The following is a 25238-nucleotide window of genomic DNA, read 5'->3' as shown; positions in this document are numbered from 1 at the left end:
CAGATCACTAGGTCCTAGGTGAAGGCCACACATAGAGTTCAAAGATCAAATATCTCAAATATTTTCTTAACCATTACAAGGATTTTCAAAAACTGGCATCAGTTGTTAACCTTTTCAAGAGGACATTTAGAGCTCGTAACCCAGGTCACTAGGTTTAAGGTCAAGGTCACAGTAAGAGTTATAGATCAAATAACTAAAATTTCTGTCCGCTCCATTTCTTCTTAACTGCAGGAAGGATTCATAAGACTGGCGTCAGTTGTTAACCTCATCAAGATGACATGCAGAGTACACAACCAAGGTCACTATGTTCAAGATCAAGGTCACACTTCAAGGTCAAAGGTTGTGATCACAATATTTTACTCATCAAAGTGGCCTCTCAGTTTATTTATCCCCAATATTAATAGCTCTAGTTCATGTTAAGTCTTTATTCTTATTCATTAACTACAAAACATGGTTAAATAAATCTTCACTATGTTATTTAGTTTATACTAATTTGTTTTAGCGGGATTGTGATGAAAGCTTCAAGCTTATTGGAACCACTCTCGAGTCCGCTTCCTGGATAAACCAGTACTGGTGTCATATGAGAAGTCATGGTCGTTACCCCAGAAAGGCTCGAACCCATGATCTCTGGATTGAGCGGCCGACATCTTATCCACTAGACCACCGCTCCTATGTTATTTATGTCTCCCCCAGGAGACGTATTGTTTTTGCCCTGTCCGTCCGTCCGTACGTCACACTTCATTTCCGAGCAATAACTGGAGAACCATTTGACCTAGAACCTTCAAACTTTATAGGGTTGTAGGGCTGCTGGAGTAGACGACCCCTATTGTTTTTGGGGTCACATTGTCAAAGGTCAAGGTCACAGGGGCCTGAACATTGAAAACCATTTCCGATCAATAACTAGAGAACCACTTGACCCAGAATGTTGAAACTTCATAGGATGATTGGTCATGAAGAGTAGATGACCCCTATTGATTTTGGGGTCACTCTGTCAAAGGTCAAGGTCAAAGGGGCCTGAACATTGAAAACCATTTCCGATCAATAACTAGAGAACCACTTGACCAAGAGTGTTGAAACTTCATAGGATGATTGGTCATGAAGAATAGATGACCCCTATTGATTTTGGGGTCACTCTATCAAAGGTCAAGGTCACAGGGGCCTGAACATTGAAAACCATTTCTGATCAATAACTGGAGAACCACTTGACCCAGAATGTTGAAACTTCAAAGGATGATTGGTCATGAAGAGAAGATGACCCCTAATGATTTTGGGATCACTCCGTCAAAGGTCAAGGTCACAGGGGCCTGAACATTGAAAACCATTTCCGATCAATAACTAGAGAACCACTTGACCCAGAATGTTGAAACTTCATAGGATGATTGATCATGAAGAGTAGATGACCTCTATTGATCTTGGGGTCACTCCATCAAAGGTCAAGGTCACAGGGGCCAGAACATGGAAAACCATTTCTGATCAATAACTGGAGAACCACTTCACCCAGAATGTTGAAACTTCATAGGATGATTGTACATGCAAAGTAGATGACCCCTATCGATTTTGGGGTCACTCCGTTAAAGGTCAAGGTCACAGGGGCCTGAACATTGATAATCAGTTCCGGTCAGTAACTTGAGAACCACTTGACCCAGAATGTTGAAACTTATTGGATGATTGGTCATGCAGAGTAGATGACCCCTAACGATTTTGGGGTCACTCTGTGAAAGATCAAGGCCACAGGGGCCTGAACATTGAAAATCATTTCCAGTCAGTAACTTGAGAACCACTTGACCCAGAATGATGAAACTTCATAGGATGATTGGTCATGCAGAGTAGATGACCCCTAACGATTTTGGGGTCACTCTATTAAAGGTCAAGGCCACAGGGGCCTGAACATGGAAGACCATTTCCAATCAATAACTTGAGAACCTCTCAACCCATGATGTTGAAACTTCATAGGATGATTGTTCATACAAAGTAAATGACCCCTATTGTTTTTGGGGTCACTGTGTTAAAGGTCAAGGTCACAGGGGCCTGAACATTGATAACCAGTTCCGATCAATAACTTGAGAACCACTTGACCTAGAATGGTGAAACTTCATAGGATGATTGAACATGCAGAGTAGATGACCCCTATTGATTTTGGAGTCAGTCAATTAAATGTCAAGGTCACAGGGGCCTGTTCATGTAAAATCATTTTTTGGAAATAACTTGAGAACCACTTGACCTACAATGTTGAAACTTAATAGGATGATTGGACATTCAGAGTAGATGACCCCTATTTATTTTGAGTTCACTTGATCAAAGGTCAAGGTCACAGGAGCCTGAACAGTGACTTGAGAACCACTAGGCCCAGAGTGTTGAAATTTAGCGGGATGACTGGACATGCCAAGTAGATGATCCCTATTGCAGCCAACCATCAGTGTCTCTTTGACTTTCGCTCCTGACCCCTATTGACTTCTTGCCTATAGGACTTTGCATTTGGGGAGACATGCGCTTTTTTATACGCCCGTTTGAAAAACGGGACGTATTATGGGAACGCCCCTGGCGGGCGGATGGGCAGGCGGGCGGGCGGCGTCCACAGACCTTGTCCGGAGCATATTTTCTACATGCATGGAGGGATTTTGATGAAACTTGGCACAGTTGTTCACCATCATGAGACGAAGTGTCATGCGCAAGAACCAGGTCCCTAGGTTTAAGGTCAAGGTCACACTTAGAGGTCAAAGGTCAAATTCAAGTATGACTTTGTCCGGAGCATATCTTCTTCATGCATAGAGGGATTTTGATGAAAGTTGGCACATTGTTTATCATCATGAACGATGTCATCCAACAGTCCTAGGTCTAAGGTCAAGGTCACACTTAGAGGTCAAAGGATACAAGAATGAAAACTTTGTCCGGAGCATATCTTCTTCATGCATACAGGGATTTTGATGAAAGTTGGCACAATTGTTCATCATCATGAGGCGGAGTGTCATGCGCAAGAACCAGGTCCCTAGGTCTAAGGTCAAGGTCACACTTAGAGGTCAAAGGATACAAGAATGAAAACTTTGTCCGGAGCATTTCTTCTTCATGCATGGAGGGATTTTGATATAACTTGGCACAAATGTTCACCACCACAAGACGGAGTGTCATGCGCAAGAACCAGGTCCCTAGGTCTGAGGTCAAGGTCACACTTAGAGGCCAAAGGTCAGATACAAGAATGACTGTCCGAAGCATTTCTTCTTCATGAATAGAGGGATTTTGATGTAACTTGGCACAATTATACACCATCATGAGACGAAGTGTCATGCGCAGTTCCCTTCTTTAGAATTACTTCCCTTTGTTGTTACTATAAATAGCTTATATTGAAACTTTTTCATTACTAGACGTAGGGAAAAATCGAGACCACTTTTCTGTAGTACAACATGCATGTTACATCCAATTTTGAGGTGTACTTTGACCAATCTCTACCTGGTAAGGATTTTTGTGTGGACTTACAATTTTTTTTGGGGGAATTTTTTTTTTTTTTTTTTTTAAAGATTAACTTCCCTTAGTTGTTACTATAAATAACTTATATTGTAACTTTTTTATAATTGACTGTAGGGAAGAACCAAGACCACTTTTCTGTGGTACAACATAGTTGTTACTTTCTAATTTTAGGTGTATTTTAAGGTATCTCTACCTGGTAAGGAGTTTTTTTTGTGGACTTAAAAAAAACAAAAGAATTACAATGGTTACTAAACAACCACAAAATTTAAATTACATCTGCAAATACAGGTGCTAGAGTAAAAAAAATTGCTGTGACGGGCGTATATTGTGACATTCTGGCACTCTTGTTACAAAAGCATTTTCTAGTTGAAACTAGTGTTTAATGTGTATTTAGATATGTTAATTCTGGTGAAGGTTGCACATAAATTCGTAATAGTTTTATGAACATCTCTTTTTGTCAGAGTGCGTAATCTATAAAAATGCTGAAAAATAATGGTAAACTAAAGGAATTTCACTTAATACATGTAGTATTAATGCTTATTTGATGTATTTAAAATTATATATGCTTCAGTTAATTTAAAGATAGATTTACATTGTAATAAAAACGATTTAATTTTAATCCATTTTAACATTTTAATACATATAAAACTAACTAAGCTGCATGAATGTTGAATGCAATATACAGTAGAAAAAATAAATGTAAAGAATAATTGTGTTGTAAAGACAGACTGGAATAGATTATTATAAATTGATTCCCTGGAATACTATGAGATATCACAATGAAATGTATTCTACAGCTTTGTGAACTGTGCAGTTTTTCTGTGCACAGTAGTTTGTGTATATGTGAATAAAGCAGCAGTGATTTAAAGGGCAGGGAGCACTAAAAGGGTAGGGGAGCACTATGCCTTTAGTGAGTGGGAAAAAGTTACAGACTGCCAGTGTTTTACCAAAACTGAAAGGACAGTTGTATAAGAGAAAAGGCGGTAAAACTGTGTTTATACAGAGACAGTTTACAAGTCTACAGGAAAATAGGCAATATGTTCATAAGGTTATCATTTTAACATCATTCTTACCATGCCCTACTGTTGATGGTTCAAACCATGAATATTTTTGCAAGTATGGAAAGTCATGCTCAATCTGAGCAGTGTTCCTTGTTCCTGTAATATATCCTGTATTATTTTCTGTTTATCAAATGTCTTCAATTTAAAATAAAAAATCTGCAGATGCCTGACTTTGAAGGAAAATACAAACAAAATGTAAAGAAACTAGACTTTTAAAAATACAAGTAGAATCAACAGAAACTTGAAACGAAATCTGCAGAAATCTTGACTTTCAAGACAATACAAACAAATTCTACAAAAAAAACAGACTTTTAAGAAAAATACAACCAAACATGGGACTTCAAAAAAGATCCAAACAAAACTATAGAGTTAGACTTTCAGCAAACACACAAAATCTACTGAAGGCACTTTCATCAATTTAAAAAAATATATATACAAACAAAACCTACAGAAAGATGATTTTAAAAGTTTCAGGAAATATACAAACTTTTATCTACAGAAACCCAGTTTTCCAAGTTTCAAAAATATGCAGACCAATTCTAGAGAAACCTTACTTGAAAGAAATACACAGACAAAATCTACAGAAATTAGTAGATTTTCCTTTTTAGTGTGATGACACGTTATGTTAGGTGTGCTGGAAAGGTGTGTTGATGGAAATAGATTTAATAACTATTCAGTAATTTTTAGTTTGCCAATTGATCTGGTACTACTGAAACATACAAAAACGCTTGTATATGAACAAACAACAAAACAACAACATGATTGCAGTGAATCATGCTCTGTGTACTTTTGACCATATTACATTTATGACAAGCCACAATTACTATTTTTGCACAGTAGAAATGCTCAGATATATGACTGATTCCAACCACACAATCTATTTTGATATAAGGGTTTCAACTGCTACAGAATTGATTTGTGGTACACTAGGTTGGAAGTCTTCCGTTTTTTCCGATGAAGCACAACCTTTGCCTTTCTCTTGGAATCAGATAACTAAACCTTTTTTGTTTACTTTATATCAGTTGAACAAAAAGTCTTAGGAATTGGCTGGAAAATGTGAGGTGAATACAGTAAATAGATAATAGATTCTTGCATAGAATATCACCCTATCTGCATTTTCACATACAGGGTGAGCTTTTAGTAGTTCTGCTTGACCTCTTTTAACCTTTAAACAACATATTGTATCTTCACCAGAATTGGTCTGTAGCATCCTTGTAAAGTCCTCATTCAGGTTTGCTCCAATGGTTTCATTTTAAATTACATGAGAGAATCTTGTAATTTGTTTAAGCTTCACTTTTACAATACTTACTATGACATGGTGTTTAGAGCAATCAGTAGTTTGCTTTGTGTGTCTAAAGTTGTCAGATATTGAAGATCATTTCTCAAGCTTTCCTATTTTCTTTTAAATTCTAAAATTTTGATACTGTACAGATTTCAACCAACTTGTTCTAAATTACTAAGAAGAAATGCAAATCATCAGTCAAAACTTGAAAAATGTAACACTGTTTTTACACTTATATATAAAATTGTAAGAACTTCAAAACTTAGGTTTTTTGGACTCCAAAATTTTATGAAAACTATTTTATACACTGTCTTTTTGGTATAAATTGAATGTCTAGATCATTCTGTGTTGACACAACATTTTCTAGGTAAAAAGTGTGCTCAAACATGATTGTAGCATTGTCTTTAAACTTACAATGTCAAAAGGTAAATGTCCTTTTCAGGTGAACAACTTAGGCCTGTTAGGGCTCTTGTTCAGATTTCAACTATCTTCGCTAGATTTTGAGTTGTTTGTATTTTTGGCCATTTGTTTTTCAATGAATGGTTCTATAACTTCAGGCAAAGATTAAAGAATTGAAGCAGAAGATTGCAAGTTTAGAGAAAGAGATAGGAGAACTCAAAGAACAAATTAAACAAAAAGATCTCACAATTGAAGAAATGTCTGCTGAATATAAGAAAATGGTGAGTAAGGATGATCTATGTCTAAGGAGATTGTAAATTGTCAGATGTTCATACCTGCAGGTAGAAATATCAAAATGCTTCACAAGTTGCAGCATGATCTGGCTTTAAGTGTCTCTTATTTTACGCTTCGTAAAATAACACCAGAAGCATGTGAAACTGCTAATTTTTGCATGTACATATTTGTCAGATATTTTTATGCCCCCGAAGGGAGGCATATAGTTATTGAACTGTCTGTCGGTGTGTCCGCAATTTTCGTGTCCGGTCCATATCTTTGTCATCGATGGATGGATTTTCAAATAACTTGGCATGAATGTGTACCACAGTAAGACGACGTGCAGTGCGCAAGACCCAGGTCCGTAGCTCAAAGGTCAAGGTCACACTTAGACGTTAAAAGATAGTGCATTGATGGGCGTGTCCGGTCCATATCTTTGTCATCGATGGATGGATTTTCAAATAACTTGGCATGAATGTGTACCACAATAAGACGACGTGCAGTGTGCAAGACCCAGGTCCGTAGCTCAAAGATCAAGGTCACACTTAGACGTTAAAGGATAGTGCATTGATGGGCGTGTCCAGTCCATATCTTTGTCATCGATGGATGGATTTTCAAATAACTTGGCATGAATGTGTACCACAGTAAGACGACGTGTCATACGCAAGACCCAGGTCCGTAGCTCAAAGGTCAAGGTCACACTTAGACGTTAAAGATCATTTTTCATGATAGTGCATTGATGGGCATGTCCGGTCCATATCTTTGTCATTCATGCATGGATTTTAAAATAACTATGCATGAATGTGTGACACAGTAAGACGATGTGTTGAGCGCAAGACCCAGCTCCGTAGGTCAAAGGTCCTAAACTCTAACATCGGCCATAACTATTCATTCAAAGTGCCATCGGGGGCATGTGTCATCCTACGGAGACAGCTCTTGTTTTTTGTATATACTGGCATGTGGACTTGAACCTATAGCCCTTACAATGTCAGCATCAAAGCCTGGATTTCTATAATTACTGTGCCTGCAAATGAGGTTAAATATAGTTGTTGTTAAGGGTAATTATGTCTCCAATCTGTGGTTGGAGGGATATATTGATTTAACGCTGTCAGTCGGTCTGTCTGTTTATCACAAAGTTTGTCCACACAAGTCCTCCGACACTACTGGATGATTTACACCAAACTTCAAAAGAGTGGTCATTGCTTAGCCTAGTTGTGCATATCATTGTCATTTTCTGGTTTGATGAATTTCAGCAGTTAACTGTCTTGTTTTGTCAAATTCTATGATGTTCCGGCCATTTCTGCTATAATATTGGGCGAATTTCTTCCAAACCTTACAGACGTGATCATTAGCCTAGTTATATATATGTTCCAGTTCAATGATTTTCAATAGAGTCATGGCCCTTGATCTGACATATTTTACCTAATCTGGGTCACTGCTCCTATACCAACTGGATGAATTACAGCAAACTTCGCAAAAGTGAACATTGTCAAGGCCTAGTTATGCATATCTTAGGCATGTTCCAGTTCGGTGTTTTTCAGCAGAGTTATGGCCCTTGATTCATCAAGTTATATATGATGTTTTAGCCTCTATCATGAGATGGAGTGTCATGTGCAAGAACCAGGTCTCTAGGTCTAAGGTCAAGGTCATATTTAGAGGTCAGAGGTCAGATACAAGAATGACAACTTTGTCCGGAGCATTTCTGGTATGGATTGTCATGCACAAGAACCAGGTCCCTAGGTCTAAGGTCAAGGTCATACTTAATGGTCAAAAGTCAGATACAAGAAGGACAACTAATCAAGCTAATATATCTTTGAAAATATAGCAATAATAACAATGGTGGGGAAGAAAAATGTTCTTACATGACTGTCTGAGTAAGTCAGGTGTTTTCACAACCATCGGGACAGCGTGGGTAAAAAACTTCTTAGCACTCAGTATTCCATTCCAAGGAGCCCTCGACTTTGGGAAAACCTGTCTTACTCAGGCAGTCATATAAGATCCTAATATGCTGTCTGCTTAATTTGAACAGTATTGACAACTCAATTCACTTTTGCCAATCTATGCTGATTTACCAGACATTAAAGTTTGAAATATCTGCCAAATTATTTCAGGAGGAACACTTCAAGAAATTATATGAAAGTGAAGTTGCTGGTCACAAGTCTACACAAAATTCCCTAGATGAAGCTAAGAGGCAGATATGTGATTTACAAGAGGAACTAGCCAAGGCCATACAGGAACAGGAGGCAAAATTAGCATTAGCTCAGAAAGAGGTAAATGTGATACTCTGCTAGGAACACAGTAGGTAGGGTTATATTTTAACTCGGATGTCTACAAGATGTTTTAACCATCCTGTGTATGGCGTGGTCCATTGTTGTCAACATTTTGCTCTAACAAGATCCCTAAAATAACCTGGCCAATTTCAGCCAAACTACATAAGAATATTCCTTTTTAGCTCGACTGTTCAAAGAATATGGAGTTATACTATTCGCCATGGCGTCGGCAATTGTTAAAGTTTTTATGAAGTGGTACTATCTTGTATACCATCAAAGATATTAACTTCAAACTTGGAACACTAGTTTATTGTAACTGTATCTACCTGTAGGCAAGAGTACTTAACTCTGTCAAGTATTTTGGCTGAATTATGGCCCTTTTTGGATTAATTTCATAACAAGTCCATGTCTTGTAAAAGTTATTTGACATGTGGCTTTGAAACTTTGAACACTTATTTATTTTATTAGTCTCTACCTTTAAGCAAAGGTACATAACTCTGTCAAGTATTTTGGCTGAATTATGACCCTTTTTGGACTTGGAAAAAATTTGTTCAGTTTTCTTACAAGTACATGTTTTGTCAAAACTATTTGACATGTGGCTTTGAATCTTTGAACACTTGCTTATCATCATGATTTCCATCAGTAGGCAAGAGTACATAACTCTGTCAACTATCTTAGCCTAACAGTTTGTGTCGCATGGATCTCAAAAACTATTTGACCTTTTAGTATGAAACATTATAGGAATATAATTCATCATGTGAAGTTGTGCACCTGGGGATTTGTTTCACTGATCCAGACCAGAGGTTTGGTCCTTGACTTAGTCATAATTAAATATAAAAGGGCATGAACATTTGTTTCACACATATCTTCGAACATGTTTGACCTAAGGTCATGTTATATATAGGAGTATTATTCAGCATGTGAAGTTGTACACATGGGGTTTAGGTAGGGTTTCTATAGGTCAGATCGGAGGTATGGCCCTTGATTTAGTCAAAAATATGCAGTTGTATCGCATGTGACTCAAGAAGTATTTGACTTAAAGTTGTAAAATATCAGAGGATTGTTAAATAGCATGTTGTGTACCTGGTGTTCTGTTTGGGAATTTACATAACCAGACCAGAGTTACTTAGTGAAAAATACACAAAGTGATAAAAAGTTTGTGTTGCATATTTCTTAAGAAATATCATGAAACAATATAGGAATATTAGTCAGTATGTGAAGCTGTGCACGCGAGTTATTTTTTTTGGATTTCACTCTACAAGACAAGAGCTGTGATGGTCAAAAATACGCATTAATTGCATAAAAGTTGTGTCCCATATATCTCATAAATGATAAAACACTAGAGGATTGTTGTTGTGTACCTGGTGTTCTCTTCAGGATTTCAAACAACCAGACGAGAGTTATGGCCCTTGACTTTTAGTGAAAAATACACCTAAAGTGCTTAAAAATTTGTGTTGCATATACCTTAAAAATATTTCACCTAGGTTCATGAAACAATGTACAGTGACAGGAATAAGAGGCACACATAGTTTTAATAAATATACAGATATTGTACCAATACAGCACTTCTGACTTTCTAACTTTACTTGGTACATGTAGTACTTTCAATGTATATTGATATACTTGTTATACTAAATTGTTTACAGTTTGACAAGAAGCTGGAAGAGACAGTCGCTGAGAAAGACAAAGAAATAGCAGAAAGAGATGCCAAACTAAATAGATTAAAACAGCAAATGGCAGATTCATTGAAGGGAAATTCTTGGTATGTATATAGAATATGTTATCCCTACACAAAAAGGGGAAGAGAGAGATTGATTTCGTGTTGTCTGTATATCTCTGTCTCTGTCTCTCAGCTTTGTCCACACAACTCCTCTGACACCATAAGGCAGATTTACACCAAACTTCACAAAAGTGATCATTGTTCAGCTTAGTTGTACATATCAACATGTTCTTGTTCAGTGATATTCAGTGGAGTAATGGCCATTGATTCATATTTTGTGATGTTTTTGCTCATTCTCTGATAATATTTGATGGAATTCTACGAGTCCTTACAGGAGTGTTTATTGCAAAGCGTATTCACGCATACTTTAAACATATATGCCTATTTTCAGTGGAGTTATGGCCCTTGTTTTTTCATATTATACCTTGTCCACACAGTAGCTGTTTATATTTACAGTTGATACAGAATTTTTTTGCCAGTATAACTGAATCTGCATTTCAAGATTTTGCTAGGTTCTAATTGATTTTTTAGCTCATCTGATTTTTTGAAAAAAAATGATGAGTTATTGTCATCACTTGAGCGGTTGTCGGCGTCGGCGTCGGCGTCTGCGTCGGCGTTGCCTGGTTAAGTTTTATGTTTAGGTCAGCTTTTCTCCTAAACTATCAAAGCTATTGCTTTGAAACTTGGAATACTTGTTCACCATCATAAGCTGACCCTGTATAGCAAGAAACATAACTCCATCTTGCTTTTTGCAAGATTTATGGCCCCTTTTGTACTTAGAAAATATCAGATTTCTTGGTTAAGTTTTATGTTTAGGTCAACTTTTCTCCTAAACTATCAAAGCTATTGCTTTGAAACTTGGAATACTTGTTCACCATCATAAGCAGACCCTGTACATCAAGAAACATAACTCCATCTTGCTTTTTGCAAGATTTATTGCCCCTTTTGGACTTAGAAAATCAGTTTTCTTGGTTAAGTTTTATGTTTAGGTCAGCTTTTATCCTAAACTATCAAAGCTATTGCTTTAAAACTTGCAACACTTGTTCACCATCATAAGTTGACCCTGTATAGCAAGAAACATAACTCCGTCCTGCTTTTTGCAAGATTTATGGCCCCTTTTGGACTTAGAAAATATCAGATTTCTTGGTTAAGTTTTATGTTTAGGTCAACTTTTTCTCTTAAACTATCAAAGCTATTGCTTTGAAACTTGCAACACTTGTTCACCATCATAAGCTGACCCTGTACAGCAAGCAACATAACTCCATCCTGCTTTTTGCAATAATTATTGCCCCTTTTGGACTTAGAAAATCATTTTCTTGGTTGAGTATTATGTTTAAGTCAACTTTTCTCATAAACTATCAAAGCTATTGTTTTAAAACTTGCAACAGTTTTTCACCATCATAAGTGGACACTGTACATCAAGAAACATAACTCTATCCTGCTTTTTGCAAGAATGATGGTCCTTTTTAGACTTAGAAAATCATGGGTAGGACAATATTTCTATTACACAAAAAAAATCAGATGAGCGTCAGCACCCGCAAGGCGGCGCTCTTGTTTTTTTTGGGGAAGGGGGGGGAGGGGGTGAAATATGTATGAAATATTTATTTTACCACATTTTCTTCAATGACCAAATTAAAAACAAAATGAAGGAATAAAAGAAAAAGTATGACTTTTGCTATTTTATGCAGGGAACGACAACAACAGTTGGAGGAATTGACAAAGGAATTAGGGAGAATACAGGATGAGGCGGACACACTACGTATTAAACTGAAACAATTTAAATCTAACAAAGTAAGCATTCCGTTTGTATCAAATAATAACTTACAAAATGCATTTTATTATTCAGTAGGAATACTGTAGTGTTGTGAAGATTATCAGAAAAAAAGTCAACAAAGTCAAAAAAGTGACAACAAAGAAACAATAGAAATAAACATGGAATGTAAATAAAATCACTGCCTGCAATATATGTCAGGTCTGTCATACAGGCTAGCAAGTGAAATGTAAAAATGACATGCTGTTAAAAAATGCTGCTTTTAGGTCTGAGCATATTGGATGGGGTGGGTGGGGATTGAGATATCTCTAATAAACTAGCTAACAGAAATTCAATCTTTGTTAAATATGTATATACATTAGCTAGTTTTCTCTCAGACCACTGGCCCTACTTGGAAATAATTTGACAGCAATGATACTTGGTAGATCCTCAACAGAATTCCTTCCCACCATTTATACTGCTGCATTACAGATTCGATCTGGTCGGCAGAATTATCATCATTCTTTTGTTTCCAAGTAAGCAATGTGAATACATGTGATTATAAGCAGAACTAGTGCCTTATTTTGTATTGAATACATTCCTTAGGGAATATAATCTCCTCTCAACTACCGGTTATATGCAGATCCACTTAAATTAGTACAGTTAGGATCTATGTATTAGGAATTTCTTTTCGACTACACTATATGAAAGCACATTTTGACCAAATGATAGATACTTTATCTCTTCATTGATGAAGAGCTATCTTACATGTAAACATCATACACATATTTCAAACAAGTGTAATAAAAATGAAAGTAAAATAGATATAAGTATAAAGTAGTAAATATAAACAGAAGGTGGAGAGACATTATTTTGGCATTGTCCGCCTGGCTGTTTGTCTGTCTGAGAGGGTGTATGTGTGTGTCTGTCCAAAATTGAAAAATTCAAAAAGTTATTTTATCTAGAATTTTCAAACCTCACATAACTATTACTTGGAAGCAGAGCATCTATATATTTAGCTTGAATCACCAAACCTCACATTAATTAGCACATGACCTTTGCTCAAAGTAGTGTTATCCCTGTTGACCCTGTAAAAGCAGAGTTTCCCCCCTAGATTTGTTAAAAAAAAAGAAAATGCTTATAATTAAAAAAAGTATGTGGCTAGAATCACCAAACTGCATATAATTATTGATTAGCACATGACCTTTGCTAACTTTTAGTATTATCCCTCTTGACCCAGTAAACAGGTTTTTCCACTTCATTTTGTAAAAAGTAAGGATTTTTTACTAAGAAAACTAACGATGGATCTTCATGAAACTTTACACAAATATAGATCACTGTAGGATGGTAGTGTTTTGTCAGGATCACTTTAGTAAACAGAGTTATTGCCCTTCAATTGTTTTACAATCCATAAATTTCCACATAACAAAGTAATCCATTAATGAATCTTCATGGAATTTAACACAATTATAGATCACTATAGGGTGGTGATGCATGCACATAATTATTTAATAAGGATTACTGTAGTGTTATTGCTCTTTGACTGTTTTAAAATTCATAAAATTCCACAAAACAAAGTAACCCATTCATGGATCTTCATGAAACTTAATACAAATAGAGATAAGGCAGCGTTTTTTCTCCTTGATTTGTTAAAATGTAGGAACCACAGTAAACCGTGGCACAGTTCTATTAAACATAACTTATGTATATCTGGAAATATAATATCTTTCAAAATATAGTCCCCTCATTCACAAAAACAACCTATTTGGCTGAGGTTATAAATTCACTTTGTTAAAAAACTTAAGTAATATATTGTTGTTGTTATTGTTGTTGTTAATCAGAGAGTGTTTATTTCAGACTTGTGCAAACTGTCAAGAAATGACTTCAAAGTTAGAGAAAGCTGTGGTATCCCTCAAGGAGAAGGATGCATCTATCAAAGACTTAAATGGACTTTGCTCAAAGTTTGAGACTCAGCTAAAGAAACAAGATGAACTGTTAAAAATGTTTGCTGAAAAAAAAGGATATAAGGCAACAAAATGAAATAAGAAGTCTAGACTGTTACAGTGGATCTTATAACTGAAGAGAAAGTACTCTCATAGAGACAGTGAAAGTAAAAATTATTGTGAATGAAGATATTTTATGCGACAAGAAAATGTCAGGCAAACGATTGTGAACAGAAGGCAAATGGTTCTGATTCCATGTATTAGATCACAACTTCCAAAGAATGTTTCAAAAGAATTCTCCCAATCAGCTAGAAAAAAAAAAAAAGATTTAAAAAAAATAAAAAAAGAGTACAAATAAGCATCCATTTTGCTTCAAAGGCAGTAGAAAACAAAGTAGCGAGTAAGATAAGGAACAAAAAATGGCAAAGATGTTCCCCTTTGTGAAGAAAGCACCAAATTTTGCATGAAATTACTTTAAGGTATCCCAAATTCTACAAGAGGAGGAGACACGCTATATCTGCCCTGGAACCTCCTTTTAAATCAATTTTAAAAAAGGGAGGTAAAAATGTCTTGAAAAAGTATTTTCTTTTTTTAAATTGAACTTTATCTATAAAGTAATGTTTCATATGATCTAAATATGGATAACATATTACTAGCATAGACAAACAACCATTTGGTATTGAAAAATATACAAAGTTTACTACAAAACACTCTTATTTCTCAAGATAATACTTAAAAGGGAGGTAAACAGATTTTTTGTATGTTTAATTTCAAAACTGCGTGTGAAAAGATGTTTCTTATGAAGAAAGCATGAACGTTTGTATTTAAGTATTATAAAGTATTCTGGATCAGAAATGGACTACATAATTATACGATCTGTTGGCTTGAATAGACCAAAACATGAGGCCCCAAAGGGGAACTACCTTTAATTTATTTCAATGAAATATATCTGTAACAATTTCAAAAATGTTAATTCATTACCTTAACCAGTTATAACCCTTGACACAAAATTTATTCAGTTACATTTTATATACATTCAATATACATAACTCAGGAAAATATGAGGTCCTTAAAAGGGAAATTGTTAAAAAATCACATTTTAAGGGCAAATTCATTTATTTCAATCGTTCAAATATCATATTACTAAACTAAACTTAAGTAAAGAAACAGAATTCATGGACATTATGTATAAAATGTAAAAAAGTAATAAATATGCACATGTTTAGGTCCACCTACATATCTGTATTTATTAGGGCAATAGATTTATATAAAAAAGAGAGGCCCTTCAATGGATTATTTTAGTATGTGCATAACAGTATAATTATGACATAATCATGTTTTCAAATCTAATGACTCAACCAAAGACCCATAAAATAAAGAAACTGATAAAAACACCCATTCAATAGATATCTAAGAATTGTAACAAGTTTCCCAGTACTCCTCTAATACATTTGTTTGATAAATTTATATTTCTTATACATGAATGTGTTACTACACAGAAGTGCACAGAGTAATGAAAGTCAAGTGTCTTTACCGGTCAATCCAGATTCAACATAATTAAGCAATGCAAGAGCCACAGTTATGGTATACAGACACTAAATAAAAAACTAGCGTGGAAAAAACATGGTAGTCGCAAAATGGCGTATTCAAAGAGTCCTCCTTCTTTGCTCTGTCTTTGCTTTTTTCCTTCCTTTTTTACATTTTTTTTGCTGAAATCACATAACTTGTATGCTTGTGAACTTGCATAACAGATCAATCCATGACATATAGGAAGTATTTTCGCAATAATATGATGGCATGACAGATTTGTTATGGAAATGTAGATCATACAATTTGGGGTATCATTTTTAGTTGATATTGTAGTTGGTTTATTTGACTGAAGTACATGACCTCAAATTTTCTTTTGATGTTTTTTTTTTCAGCACTGACAATATTCTTTACGAAAATGTAAAAATGTAAGCTACGTACATTTAAAATGGGTCCTGCTCTGTGCTGAAGCTATTTGAAATTGTCAATTTTATCTTAGAATAAAGAAGGCCAGCTATTAAGTATGTTCATACCTTAATGTCTCTACCTAAACATGGCTTCATATATAAATATTAGAAATGTGAACATCAGGTAATTTACATGTTTTCGTGCTGTCTATTTCCTTAATGAACTAGAATTTTATCAGGCACCATTTACTGTCTTACAACTTGATACCTTTGTTTATAACATGACCATGTATTGTTCCAAAAGTTTGAAGTCACAACATGTGGTGCACTAACCGGTATGCGACATGGTACACATTTGTTTGCCGCAGATGCATAAAAACAAAACCACAAAGGGATTATGTTACGAGCAACCAACACTGATACACACTATTATTTCCTATAGTAAAAAAAAATGCTAGTTGTTAGCTGTAGCTTCATTTGGCCGTTCCAAGCAGTTCTGGTACATGTACATGCTGGCTAATTCCGAAGTAAACAGTCTTTTTGCATAAAAACAAGGACAAAAGTCTAACAGGAAAAGACACATCAAAGAACGTAGACGTGAAGCTAACATTCTTTATAATGCATTATCTGGTTGTGATACTGTCTCAATACGTTTGCAAGGCAAAGGATATCTTTACTTATGGTTAGGCCGTGTTAAAAGATTCAAGAAGCGCACATAACAACTGGAAGGATAGGTTGTTCTATCATGCAAAGAAATATAAAAATGAAGCCAGATTATATATATTTTCTTAAGCAATTAGACGTATTGAAAGCAACCCCCTGAGAGATGTATGTAGCAAAAAACATTGTATCAAGCAGGTTGTAGAGAGGAATTTATAGCATACATTGACATTGCTAATCCTGTCAACTGGAAATGGTCAAGAGAACTGGTACTTGGCTTTAATTATGTAATACACTTCATAATTAGCAGCTACAAGTTGGAGGAAACTCATCAATGTAACTACAAGAATACATACAAAGTCAGATATAAATGTATCAAGCCAATCCTGTGTACTCAGACATTTTGAAGACATGTGTGCTAGAGAGTGAAATACTGGCAAATCTATTACAGTTTTAGGTAAATATTGAAAGGATTGTTAGGCCTAAAATAAGAGTTGTTTGTTTAGGGTATCTTGATTGTAACTTTTCTTTCAACTTTTGTAAGTTCACGAAAAAATGCTTGGGACATTATCCTAAACAAGTAGTTATTATAGGACTTATAATTGTGCTACTGAGAGGTTTTCCTGACACAGTATTGGACAAAGAGCACATATCAGCTATGATTATAACTAGGACGGCCTGTAATAGCCATTTTACTCGTGCCGAATGAGCTCCATCGGCTATACCGGAATGCAGAGTATACTCAACTCTGACCCATAAGTACAATGTTCTGAATGATCATTTCTTTATCAGATACATGATATCATTATATAGGCCGATTTGGAACCTAAGACAGAAAATACACTATTTCGTTATTTGTCAAGAGGCTTAATTAATATGCGTGATAACTGTAGCTCAGTATATTTTAAGAAGACAAGTTGTTTATAAACTAATCGATTAATCTTTACCTTAAAAAATATGCATCTAACGGCTTTCTTTAATTCTGTATCATATTTTCATCTTAAACACTTTTTATATGTAACTATTTGCGTTCTTGGGATGGCTGCAGTAAATCACTGCACTGTAGAAATGTTTATAGTTATAAGCTCTGTGGAGGGGTTCAGTGAGAGTGACAGTCTAGTGGCAAAGGTGTTGTCAGATCAATAGGAAGGTAGTTGGTTCAAACCGTACCAAGGTTAATCTATTATACAATACCAGTGCTATTTTCAAGAAAGCAGAATTTAGACTGATTTTAAAACTTGAAATCTTAATCTAATTCAAAATAAATTAGTATCATTGAATATAGTGTAAATTAGCAATAATAAATACAACAATACATTTAGTTCACATTCCAGTTTCCTTTGTTGTAAAGAAAGCATTAGGATGATCGTATGCTTTAGCCTGAAGTCTTTGTCTTGAAAAACATATACATTTTGTATTAAATTATGTTTTGTATAATACGTTTTACATGAATTTAAATTAGATATTGAATTAAAAAAACACAAATAACCCCTTCTTTAGCTGCTCTTTTGACTGCTAATAAGGAAATCGAACTAACGGTACCCCATGTACAGTATAAGTACTGTAAAATCGATTATATGAATTACATTATGTACATATATGTGAACTTGTTTTATAAAATACCCTTAATGAACCTCAGAATGTAAGGAATGTTTAAATAATATTTTGATATAATTTAATACTAAAATTAGTTTTGTTTACCTAAGTGATATAATATTCACACTTAAAAATAAAGTCATCCTGAAAATGAAATTTTTAAACAATTCTTCTTTAGGTTATAAATTAAACTTTTGGACATTGCTTTCAAAATATATGATTTAAATAAATAAAATCTAGGTCCCTTTTTGGGGCCTCATTTTAAGCTTATTGAGGTTAGCAAACTGCGTGTCTCCTCCTTTTTTTGGATTCAGCATACTTCAAAATAGTTACATACAAAGTTTGGTGCTTTCTTCACAAAAGGAAACATCTTTTTCCTATAACCTACTCACTAAAGTGATGAAAACTGTTTTTTTTTTTTTTTTTTTTTAATATACACACTGAAGGATCAGGGAACATTTGAGGTCAGCAATGATTGCAAGTTCTTGCTGTCAGTGTGTCAGCCAACTTCAAACGTAGCATTAATATATGAAAAAATGATCTTCTGGTTATTGTTTCCAAAAAATTGGATATGAGAAATGTAAGCATTTTAGCTGTTCAAGCTTATGGTGAGCTATTTTGATCAAGCTGTGTTCCTCGTCTGTCATGTGTGTGTCTCTCCATCTGTCGTCAACAATTTCTTTAAATGACATCTCTTCCAAAACCACTGAATCGATTTTTGATGGAACTTGGCATTGATGTTCCTTTAGTGGTCCTCTTTCGAAGTTCTTCAAACGGTTCAGCTTGGTTGCACGTAGAGGCCACCAGAGCTAAGAATAGAAAATATCTTCAAGCGACATCTCCTCTTAAACTGCTGGTCCGATTTTCAAATGATTTCACACCAATGGTCCATATGTAACCATCTTCAAATTGTCCAGATTCTTTAAAAAAAAATGTGGTCACCATTGGGCCCTATATGTATATAGTTGAAACTTAAAAAAATTCTTGTATGAAACTGCTTGTCCGATTTTCAAATTGTCCTTGTGTGACCCTCTAGCAAGATTGTTCAAATGATTATGATTCTTCAAAAAACATGGTGACCAGAGGTTGTGGTCATTTTCCCTATATGTATATCGTGCAAACTTTAAAAATCTTCTTGTTTGAAACTGCAGGTCTGATTTTAAAATAGTTTCACACAAATGGTCCTTTTTTGACCCTCTACCAAAGTTGTTCAAATTGTTCTGATTCGGCAAAAATCATGGCCACCAGAGGTCACGGTCACTTTTCTCTATATATATACATTGGAAACTTTGTCTTCTTGTCAGAAACAAGAGGCTTAATTTTAAAATAACTTTACACAAATGTTCCTTTGGTGACCCTTTATGAAGATTGTTCAAGTTATTCTGATTGATAAAAAACATGGCCACCAGTGGGCATGGTCACTTTTACCTATATGCATATAGAGGAACCTTAAAAAATCTCATGGTCAGAAGCTGCTAGCTGTTGATGAAGATTGCACAAATATACTACTTGAAAATAATTTCATATACATTTTCCTTGCATACATGTAATTATCTTCCAAAACTGCTCCAGCAAGCAGTGTAACTTACGTAAGCGGTCTTGTTTGTGTTAGAATACAAAATGTATTTATATATTTCATGTAATTACATTTTTCCCATTAATGAAAATACACTTATGGTTACACAGACAAATGAAATAATTACAAACATTAACATTATCATAACACAGGGTGGTTCATTTATTATAGCAGAGTTTATTGTTTTCAGGGAAGGATGAATTGAATTGTTTTTTTTTTATTTATTTCATAGTTGTTATGATAACAAATACATTTGCTTATGAAATCCTTGTTCAGTATATATTAAATTATTACAAATATGAGAGTTTGTACTGTTTTTCAGAAATATCCCATCTATTGAAAAATTCAGATGGTTTAGGACAGAAGTCTCGGTAAAGAAACCAGTGCAATGAAAGGTGTGTAATGTGTACACTTATTAGTCATAGAACCAGCAGTCATGTGGGAACCAGCTTGATGGCTTCCTCAAAACTGTTCTATCCCTGATGGGCAGAGCTGGGCTTGATGAGGGATAAGTAAATTATACTGATACATACATCATATCTATAGCACTCAGAAATCTGGTGTGTGCAGATTGAAGTTTTTGACAAGAGTCCATGTACTATTTATCATCTCCCATCAAAAGTGGGAGAGATATAGTTTTGGTATTGTCCATCCATCCACAGATACAGTAAAGGATAGTTATGTGTCAAGAAGAACAATAGATAACAATAATTCTATTCATTCTGTTTCTTTTACCTGGCTAAAAGAACAAAATGCTTTGGAGTATTTAAATAAAACATGGTAGAAATTTTAACTGCTGAAGAGAAATGCAAGTTCCATTCAGATTGCCCAAGTAAGACAAGTTTTACAGCCCTTTAATTGTACATGTATATATAACACATAATATAGTGTTTTCTGTTAATCAGGAGTCACAACTCGGATGTGGTTTGAAGGATTTCAGTAAAGGATAGTAGCAATGTTACAGGGAAATACCACCCTGCAAGTTTCAGTCAGATTGGTTGAGTAAGACAAGATTTATGGCCCTTGGTAATTCTATACGTAAAGGGTTGAATGGAAAACTTTAGTAACTCCTATCAAATAAAGGAGTTACCGGTACTTCAATTTTCTGTTCAGCCCTTGACATACAGTACATTTATTATATTTTCTGTCTGTCTGGACTAATATCTCAGACATCTTTTAAAGGATTTCAGTAAAACATGGTAGAAATGTAAACTGCTGTAAGAAAATGTGACCCTTCTAGTTTCAGTCAGATTGTTTGAAGAGGACAAGATTCGAGGTCTTTTGTACTGATATATATTACATAATTTTTATATGCCCGTCTGAAAGATGGGACGTATTATGGGAACGCCACTGGCGGGCGGGCGGCCTCCAAAATTTTTTCAGGAGCATTTCTTCTTCATGCATAGAGGGATTTTGATGTAACTTGGCACCATCATGAGACAGTGTCTACGGTCAAGGTCACACAGGTCAAAGGTCAAATTCAAGAATGACTGTCAGGAGCATTTCTTCATGCATTTAGGGATTTTGCTGTAGCTTGGCAAAAATGTCCACCATCATTAGAGGGAATGTACTGGGCAAGAACCAGCTCCCTAGGTCTAAGGTCAAGGTCACACTTAGAGGTCAAAGGTCAGATACAAGAATGACAACTTTGTCCGGAGCATTTCTTCTTCATGCATGGAGGGATTTTGATGCAACTTGGCACAATTGTTCACCATCGTAAGACAGAGTGTCATGCACAAGAACCAGGTCCCTAGGTTAAGGTCAAGGTCACACTTAAGAGGTCAAGGGTCAGATACAAGAATGACAACTTAACAAGCTCTTAACAGGCGTATTTTGTGACTATGGCACACTTGTTTTTCAAATGTGTGTGCTTAAAGAGGCCATTAGAGCTAAAAATAGAAAACCCTGTAAACAACTTATTCTCGTGAAACGAAGCATGATGGATCTTTATCAAACATTGTCAGCGGAATCATTACAAGGTCCTCTCCCAAATTTATATAAACATGGCACTTGACTCCTTGTAAGGGTCACTAGAGCTTAAAGTAAAAATACATTTAAACTAGAAGATGCTTTTGACAAAAGCACACGTATCCCCCAATGCATAGTCATACAGGCAAGAAGTCAATAGAGGAGAGGAGTGGAAGTCAAAGAGACATTGATGGTTGGCTGCAATAGGGATCATCTACTTGGCATGTCCAGTCATCCCACTAAGTTTCAGCATTCTAGGCCTAGTGGTTTTCAAGTTACTGTTCAGGCTCCTGTGACCTCGACCTTTGACCAAGTGACCCAAAAATCAATAGAGGTCATCTACTCTGCATGTCCAATCATCCTATTAAGTTTTAACAGTCTGGGTCAGGTGGTTCTCAAAGTATGGATAGGAAAGAGTTTTCTATGTTCAGCCCCCTGTGACCTTGACTTTTGATGGAGTGACCCCAAAAACAATAGGGGTCGTGCATTTACTCTGTAAGTCGTATCACCCTATGAAGTTTGAAGGTTCTAGGTCAAATGGTTCTCAAGTGATTGACCAGAAATGGATTTCCATTTTCTGTCCACTGTAACCTTGACCTTTCATAAACTGACCCCAAAATCAATAGAGGTCATTTACTCTGTATGTCCAGTCAACTTGTAAAGTTTCAGCATTCTGGGTCAAGTGGTTCTCAAGTTACTGTCCGGAAATGACTTTACATGACCAGACCCCTGTGACCCCAAAATCAATAAAGGTCATTTACTCTGCATGTTCAATCATCCTATGAAGTTTCAACATTCTGGGTCAAGTAGTTCTCAAGTTATTGATCGGAAATGGTTTTCCATGTCCAGGCCAATGTGACCTTGGCTTTTAACAGAGTGACCCCAAAATCGATAGTGGTCATCTACTCTGCATGACTAATCATCCTATGAAGTTTAAACATTCTGGGTCAAGTGGTTCTCAAGTTTTTGACCGGAAACGGTTTTCCATGTTCAGGCTCCTGTGACTTTGGCCTTTAATAGAGTGACCCCAAAATCAATAGGAACCATCTACTTGGCATGACCAATCATCCTATGAAGTTTCAACATTCAACAAGTGGTTCTAAAGTTACTGATCGGAAATGGTTTTCAATGTTCAGGCATCTGTGACCTTGACCTTTGACAGAGTGATCCAAAAATCAATACGGGTCATCTACCCTGCATGATCAATCATCCTATGAAGTTTGAAAATTCTGGGTAAAGTGGTTCTCAAGTTATTGATCGAAAATGGTTTTCAATGTTCAGGCCCCTGTGACCTTGACCTTTGATGGAGTGACCCCAAAACAATAGGGGTCGTCTACTCCAGCAGCCCTACCACCCTTATGAAGTTTGAAGGTTCTAGGTCAATGGTTCTCCAGTTATTGATCGGAAATGAAGTGCGACATACGGGCGGATGGACAGACAGACAGGGCAAAAACAATATTTCTCCCACACTATAACAACTACTGCTGATGAAGGAATTAAGATATAACTTAAGGGGCTCCTAGGCCTAAAAATAGAAATATATTTAAATGATTTTTTCCCTTGAACCGCTTTGCTTATGTTCATTAAACTTTTTTCATAGCATCCTAGTAAGACCCCAAATTTGATCAAATGGGGGCATTTGACCTGTTTTGTTTTTCTAAGCTATACAGATGTTACCCAGTCATTCAAAGGATTTCAATAAAACATGGTAAAAAGTTAGTTTGGCCCTACATGTTTCAGCAAAATTGCTTGAGGAATACAACAGTTACAATCCTTAGTACTAAGATACTGTTTACTATATAGATTCTAGGTTATTTCCTTGCCGAGACAGTTACCCAAAATCTTGCCCGCCTTACAACTTTGATAGCTAAAAGGTCTAGGTCACACATAGAGGTCAAACAATTATTGTCATCTTTCTTATAGGCCATGTAACTTTCGTATGTATGCATTGATATTCAAGTAACTTGGATCAAACATTTACCACAAGACAACATGACTGTCACACTCAAGACCCAGATCCCTACCTTTTTCTAGGTCAGACTTAGTGGCAAGAATTAAAGTCATTTTTCTTGTCCATACTAACTTTCTTATGCATGCATGGATATTCAAATAACTTAGCGCAAACATTAACCATAACAAGACGACATGCCTCGTATATGAACCAAACACCTACCTTAAAGTTCCAGGTCACACTTAGAAATAAAAAAAGATGCATCATTTTTGTGTGCTGTATGAATTGATAGTTTCAAGTAACTTAGTACAACCATTGAGCATAACTAGACCTTGTGTTGTGTGCAAGAAAGCATCTTCCACTGGACTCGGAACATGTATGTATGGCCCCTAAGGCCTTATGTGAAAAGGGATTTTTATTTCATGAACCCACTTTTCTTGATGGAAATCAATCAAATTTGGCTGGAAGTATTCTCTGGTCATAGGGACCTAAGCTGTTTAAAACAAACAAAACAGTCATCATAGTAAACCTACAAGGTAAACTATAAGAAGCTGCAGTAAAGAAGTACGTTCTTACAGGTCAAAGACCATCAATCCATTTAGCCATAAGAGTTCTTTCAAACTGCATTTTATTATAATTTAGTTGATTGTCAGTTTGCTGAAATGATTTTTGTTTGTTTTAAACAGTGTGAAACATTGCCCGTAATATTATTCCATTAATCCTACTGCTTTATACGCATTTCATACAATTTGAAAAGGAAAAAAGAAAAAGCAATAAGTTTTTCCTTACCAAATTCTTTATTTCTGTGGCAATAGTAACATATGAACAACTTAAAGATAATTATAAATAATACATGCATGAAAACAATTTACAAAAAACATTTGAAACAAAAACAATTTTTATTTCTCCGAGACTTCCCTTTATGGAAAGATTGAGCAAATCTCTACATAGTAAAACAGCAGATAGTGAACTTTTCTAACATTAAACAATCATTTTATAATACGCTAGATATACATAATATTAAGATAAGAAATTATGTTTATCATTGCTACAAGAGTTAAGCAGTAAATAGAGTACTCAAAAAATGAATTTCTTCGACATCGCCATTAAAACAATAAACACAAGTATTGCACTACAGTAGTTAAAACAAGAGGGCCAAGATGGCCCTAGGTCGCTCACCTAAGAAACACTCCATAACAGTGTAAAACATGTTTGACCTAGTGATTTCATGGAAACAAATATTCTGACCAATTTTCATTAAGATTGGACCAAAAAATTGGTCTCTTGCGATAAAACAAGCATTTTCTTAGATATGACCTAGTTTTTGACCCTAGATGACCCATGTTCAAACTCGACCTAGATTTTATCAAGGCAATCATTCTGACCAAAATTC

At 35.4% G+C, this 25238-nt stretch overlaps 1 protein-coding gene across 8 annotated transcripts in view; it reads left to right on the top strand.

The window, feature by feature from the left end:
- LOC123533214 (uncharacterized protein PF3D7_1120000-like) overlaps positions 1-20228 on the top strand; it is a 47919-nt gene extending 27691 nt beyond the window's left edge. For all 8 annotated transcript variants that reach the window (XM_053519574.1, XM_053519573.1, XM_053519572.1 and 5 more), the window contains 5 exons: positions 6363-6485; positions 8589-8747; positions 10394-10509; positions 12156-12258; positions 14075-20228. In XM_053519574.1, the coding sequence (XP_053375549.1) occupies positions 6363-6485; positions 8589-8747; positions 10394-10509; positions 12156-12258; positions 14075-14257 (684 nt within the window). In that variant the 3' untranslated portion in view covers positions 14258-20228. The remainder of the gene's footprint in view (positions 1-6362; positions 6486-8588; positions 8748-10393; positions 10510-12155; positions 12259-14074) is intronic.
- The last annotated feature ends 5010 nt before the right edge of the window (positions 20229-25238 follow it).

This window comes from Mercenaria mercenaria, chromosome 12 (genome assembly GCF_021730395.1).
Source record: "Mercenaria mercenaria strain notata chromosome 12, MADL_Memer_1, whole genome shotgun sequence".
NCBI classification, from domain to species: Eukaryota; Metazoa; Mollusca; class Bivalvia; order Venerida; family Veneridae; genus Mercenaria; species Mercenaria mercenaria.
Note: the sequence above shows the minus strand (reverse complement) of the source record. Positions and strands in the feature narration are given on the sequence as shown.